This window comes from Schistocerca serialis, chromosome 3 (assembly GCF_023864345.2).
Source record: "Schistocerca serialis cubense isolate TAMUIC-IGC-003099 chromosome 3, iqSchSeri2.2, whole genome shotgun sequence".
In the NCBI taxonomy this organism is placed as follows: Eukaryota; Metazoa; Arthropoda; class Insecta; order Orthoptera; family Acrididae; genus Schistocerca; species Schistocerca serialis.
The window spans coordinates 357,711,651-357,717,561 of record NC_064640.1 but is presented as its reverse complement, the minus strand read 5'-3'; the positions used below and the strand labels follow the sequence as shown (position 1 = coordinate 357,717,561).

At 39.5% G+C, this 5,911-nt stretch overlaps 1 protein-coding gene across 1 annotated transcript; it reads left to right on the top strand.

The window, feature by feature from the left end:
* The first annotated feature begins 4,825 nt into the window (after positions 1 to 4,825).
* Positions 4,826 to 5,293, top strand: LOC126470854 (uncharacterized). Its single transcript, XM_050098870.1, has one exon. The coding sequence runs from the start codon at positions 4,826 to 4,828 to the stop codon at positions 5,291 to 5,293; it is 468 nt and encodes a 155-aa protein (XP_049954827.1).
* Positions 5,294 to 5,911: the final 618 nt, after the last annotated feature.

Sequence of the window (5,911 nt, the reverse complement as noted above, 5' to 3'; positions counted from 1 at the left end):
TCTCTTAACTCTTTCAGTGAGTGAACGGAATTAACTTGGTGTTCATTTGCTGCTGTTACCACAAAATCCGAAGTAAGTTCCTAATTTTTAATTTCTTCGTTTTGAATAACTATGTCTCAAAGAAGAACATTAAAGAGTCGGACTGAAAGACAAAGAGCTGGAGAGAGACAGTCTTCGCATAGACAAAGAAACAGGAATAATGTGGATACTGATAACGATAAGTCTATTGTTAACACAAAATTTCGTAGGTGACTGTCTACAGACGTTAAATAATTTGGAAAAAGCATATTTATGCCATCCGTTGTACATTTCATGTTTATTCTCTACTGGTTTCGGTTGTTACAACCATCATCAATGAGAAGCATATCTACATCAATGGATCAGCCATCCGTTTCTGTCACTGTACTGCTGTGATTTTGCCATGGCACAGTGTGTTCATATGGGTTGTGTTAAGACAGACTATTATGAAAAATAGACATGTTCTACATTTGTATGGCTCATTATATACATATATGACGCAGATGTATGGTTGCTCCATTGGTGTACAGTGTTTTTATCCTTGAAGATGATTGTAACAATTAAAACCAGTTGAGAATAAACATTAAATTGTTCAGCTGATGGCACAAACGTGTTTTCCTAATTCTGTTGTTGTTTTGAAAGATACATTTAAATGTACACTGATCTTAGTTCCAAATAATTTTGTGAGTTATAACTGCAGATTTTTTCTGGAAATTGTCTCAATGGTTAGTTATATCATTTATGCTCCTATCATACTTTTTTCCTCTTCAATTTCAGTATTCTTTTATAAAAACAGAAATTAAAATCAAATAATTTGAACGCTCGCTACAACGCTCCATTTGAGTCATGTTATCCCTGTGATTCCACTGGTTAGCTCGCTGCTCCTACTGTCATAATGCCAATTAACAGTGATGTCTTATTTTGGAAAATGGGTTACAAAATGTGTGTTGTACCATACTGTACAAATACATCTAAAAAAACTCGTGGGAAATTGTTTTTTAATGTTCCGGAGTATGAGAAGATGCGTAATATGTGGTTGCCCTATACCAGCAAATTTCCAACACGTCGACGTTCAAGTTTACTAACTTAATTAAAAATTGTTGCATTTTGAAGTTTACATTAACTCATCTCCGAGGTATGTTCTCCCACTGTTACAACGAAGGATGTCGTTATGCAACGAAATTAAATTCCAACTGAAAACTGACGTTTTACCTAACTACACCTCAATTAGTCGGTAGCTCATTTCTTAGAGGGGTAAACCGTCGAATTTTATAAGGCAATGTCCATAGATCACTGGTGCGAAACGTGAAAGACCATTTTAACTTGTTTAACGACTCGACAGTCCTCTCATACGAAAACCAAATCTCAATTACAAAACTTAACCATGCCGATCAGAAACAGGATAGTACTCTAGTCGTTGCTGTTCACATGCGCTTATATTTGCAATCACTGTTCACATGCGTTACGTTAAAAAAAGATATTTCTAGTTAATGTGACCACACATGTTTTACTGTATTGAAACTATGTTTTTTATCTTCGTACTGTCTAGTTTGCATCCTTATTGTTTAAAGTTTTGCAATTTCATCATCTTACATGAAGATGAATTACGGTAAGTCTGCTTCAGACGCTAATGTTAGTTTACGCTCACAAACATCACAGCCCTTACGTTTGTCACACCTGAGTGTTGTACACGCTTTTATATCTCTCCGTATAACCTCATCGTCCTACATTTCGTTGTACTGTAGATGTATGGTTATACCATCACTACTAACAATGCTTTCCAAAAACAGTAAATTGTTTGTTCACAAAGTAAATGCATTTTTTCTCTGTTGCTGGTTTCTCAGACCAAGATTAATGTGAAGCTGTGTATAACAGAGCCCACATTCGAAACAACTGCAACAATCAGTTCTTGATAATGCTATTTTCGTATTTCGTGTAAAGCTTTTAAAAATATATGATCCTCCCAGTATTCTTTTTTTTTACCTCATTTTGTTCGTTGTATTTGTCTGTGTCAGACGTCCCATGACATCCATTCACTTTCATCGCTGATCCTTTCATTCAGTTTTTTATTACAGAGGGCAGCTAGTCCTCTGATCTAACACGCTGAGCAACCATGCTGGCAAGGATTCGAACTTCTTAAGGCGGGTCCACACTGAGCGCGCCGTGCTGCGCCGCGCCGCTGCAGCCCGCGCACTGCTGTAGCACAGTAGAATGCGCCGTCCGCGCCGTTCCGAGGCGTGCACTGTGGTTCCAGTTGGAGCGCGCGCACGTCTGAAGATGGAGCGAGCCAAGATTGTGAGTGCCGCATTTATTGTGCTGTACCATCAGTTAAGGAAGAAGAGGAAGAATCGTCGTCATTGGGTAACCCCAGTGTTAAAGAGTAGTGCATTATACGGTGGACATGGTCTTTTCAGTGAACTACTTGCAGACGACAGTATACAGTTCGAAAACTTTTATCGAATGTCTTTCGAAGACTTCGAATATCTGTTGAAAGTGATCGAACCAGACGTAATGAAGAAAGACACAAATTGTAGATGTGCTATATCTACCAAAGAGAGACTGGCAATAACTTTGCGCTTTCTGGTAACTGGAGATTCCTTTACAAGTCTGATGTATCTGTTCCAAATATCTAAACAAAGTATATCAACGAATGTCATCGAAGTTTGCACCGCTCTCAATAATGCACTGAAACCCTTTGTGAAGATAAGAAGTTATTATTGTTCATTGTCGTTAAATGAAACCATCCTTTTCAAAGGATTTGTAGTTACGTTATTTGCATAAAGTTGATACCTGTCTGAAGTCAAATGTGTACAAGGTAAAAGAGGTTGAGGGCTGAAAGACTTACATCAAAGAAAGTTCCTTACAAACAATTATTTATTGACTGTAGTTTTGTTATTCGTTACAGCCTTATGTACGTAAATATCCGCATACAAATAAAAATGTCTGAAACACGTTATTGTTAACAAAATGTGCTTAATCAAATGTATTTATGAAGCACTACAGAAAAGTATATGATGGAGGTTCTTGGAGCAGAGCTGAATCTGGTAGACGGAGCGAGATAGAGTCATGTTGTTCATTGCTGCTGCTTGGTTGAGTAGGGACAACCATTTGATGAGCACAGGTGACTGGGAGTGACTCGAAGGAGAAGTTGCAGAATAGGACTGCATTCGGGAGAGGGGTGGGTGGGGAACAGGACTGCTTTGGGGAGAATGGACGGCAGAAGGAGACGAACTATCTGATGTCAGATGATGTGCATACAAATCAGTCTCGGCATCGAAAATCAAATTGTTTATTCTGTGCATTAGCCCTGATCGCCTGTGGGTGTCAAATTTGCGGAGCTTCATTGCAATATGTTCTCCGAATGTGGAACACTCGTCGGGACGTACATTTCCCACACTTTCCAAGATGCCATAGGCCTTCATGAGCATCGGATCTTCTTTCTTCTTACGTTTACTGGCCGGTTTCTTTTTTTTTTGGGGGGGGGGGGACTGGAAATCCTTTCCCCTGTACGCCATTCCTTCTTCTTTGTTAATACGAGGTGACTCTCCAGGACTCTCCGGAGTGGTGTCATTTAGATGTAATACTTCTTCGGTGACATTTACCTAGAATCCTGTTGGCTTTCTTCATCACCAGAACTCTGAAATGAAACATTAGGCTATAATGTATTAGGTTTGACAGTAAATGCCACAGCCAGAACTCTATTTCATTATGGTACAGTACGAAGTAATTTCTATTCTTTTAATTCAATATTTCTTGGCGAACTCGGAAATTCCACTATAGTGACAAGTACGGTTAAATTTGTGAACAGTGGTCGATGGATTGATATTGGATGTTTTCTGAAGGCACACATGATGGCACTGATTGTTAACAAACTCTTATGAGAATGTCATGACTGCAGTTTCGGCCGTAAGCCATCGTTAAGTTGAATTTCGAAATATGTTAAGTTATATCATTGTAACCGGCATGCACTTGTTCTGAGCATAAAATATTGCAGTACGAATTTCATATATGGAATGAAAATTCTATGTAAAATGCAGGACTATGGCTTAACGCCGAAACTGCAGTTGTGACGTGATACTAAAAATTTGTCAACAGTCAATCGCGCCATGATTTCCTTCAGAAAATATTATATCACTGTGACCCCCGCACAAGAGAAATTCTTGTTATCGGCAAGCTTTCATTCTAGAACTGCCCATTGTAGACGCTCATTTCAACCACACTTGACACGATTATTTAACAAAGACATGTTTCAATTCTTCAGTTTTTAAGACAAGATATGTTGTAACTTCTTTGAAACCCTTTCTTTTCAGTTGCCGAGTACTACAGAAGAATGGAAATGATGTTCAGAGGAATTTGATAAAGCATGGAATTTCCCCCATTGCCTGGCTGCTACAGATGGTAAACACGTAATGTTACAGGCACCAATAAATAACAGCAGCGAGTACTATAACTACAAGAACTTTTTTAGCATTGTGTTATTTGCTCCGGTGGATGCAAAGTTCAATTTCTTGTGTGCACATGTAGGTTCACAAGGTCGTATATCTGATGGCGGAATATTCAAAAGCACTAAATTGTGGAAGAAATTGCAAGACAACTTCCTTAATATACCTCGACCTGAACCACTTCCTGCACGTGAACAAATGGTTCAAATGGCTCTGAGCACTATGGGACAACTTAGATCTACTTAAACCTAACTAACCTGAGGACATCACACACATCCATGCGCGAGGCAGGATTCGAACCTGCGACCGTAACGGTCACGCGGTTCCAGACTGAAGCGCCTAGAACCGCTAGTGCACGTGAACAGATGACACCATATGTTATATTGGCCTACGAAGCATTTGCTTTGCATGAGAATGTGATGAAACCATACGCAGGCGTCTATGCGAAAGGTACAAAAGAGAGAACATTCAACTATCGACTTTCAAGAGCCCGTCGGGTTATCGAAAATTGTTTTGGAATCCTGACATCCGTTTTTAGGGTCATGAGGAAACCAATGCTTCTGGACCCAGAAAAATCCAGTGTTATTGCACTGACAACTATTTACTTGCATAATTATTTGAGACAGAGCAAGAAATCTTCCAGTTTGTATGCTCCAGACGGCACAGTGGACAGATGGTACTTTAGTGGAAGGAACATGGAGACGGGAAGCACAACCAATGTCATTATGCAATTTAAAGGCAGTGCCAAGAAAAAGTTCGTCAAATGCCCGAGCTATTCGCAAAGAGATAGCCGACTATTTTATCAAAAATGGACGTATACCTTGGCAAGATGAGGCAGCATGAAAGCATATACGTGTTTGTTATCACTACACCGCTGTGAAGACCACACTTTATGGCCTAATTATCTATTGTGTTAAAGTGCTAATAGAACCTGACTGTATATTATAGATAATTGTTACATAACATGTACGTACATATTCTGTGTTTATGGTACCAGTGGGAGTGTCTCGTTCCTTCAGGAATTCAGATAATGGGAAAGCAAACCAGTTACTATTGTGTCTGTCAGCCCTGAAACAATAGTGCGATGTTATAATAAATGTAAATGGGAAACTGTGTTGTTACAAACATCGTTTATGAATAATTACCTTTTCCAGTGCCCCTCGACTTTTTCATTTTCATTTTCTCCCTTCTGTAGGAAGACAACAATGATGTCATTCTTTTTTTTTTTTGCTTCATCGATTCCACAGCCGACGCCACTCGCAACCCACTGCCAAGCATCACTTTTTTTGGTTTTCATGTGGTAATTATTGTCTTTTGGGTCCCACAGTTCCCGCCTTTGTCTATACAGCTCTATGAGGTTCTCACTTTGCTTCCGGTCCCACTCCATAACGAGGACACCTACGCGAGAACACACGACCTGTCACCGCAAATTGACGCACGCAATAAACTAC

Bases quoted from the DNA above. Each gene is read 5' to 3' on its own strand.
- LOC126470854 (XM_050098870.1), top strand. From the start codon at position 4,826: ATGACACCATATGTTATATTGGCCTACGAAGCATTTGCTTTGCATGAG.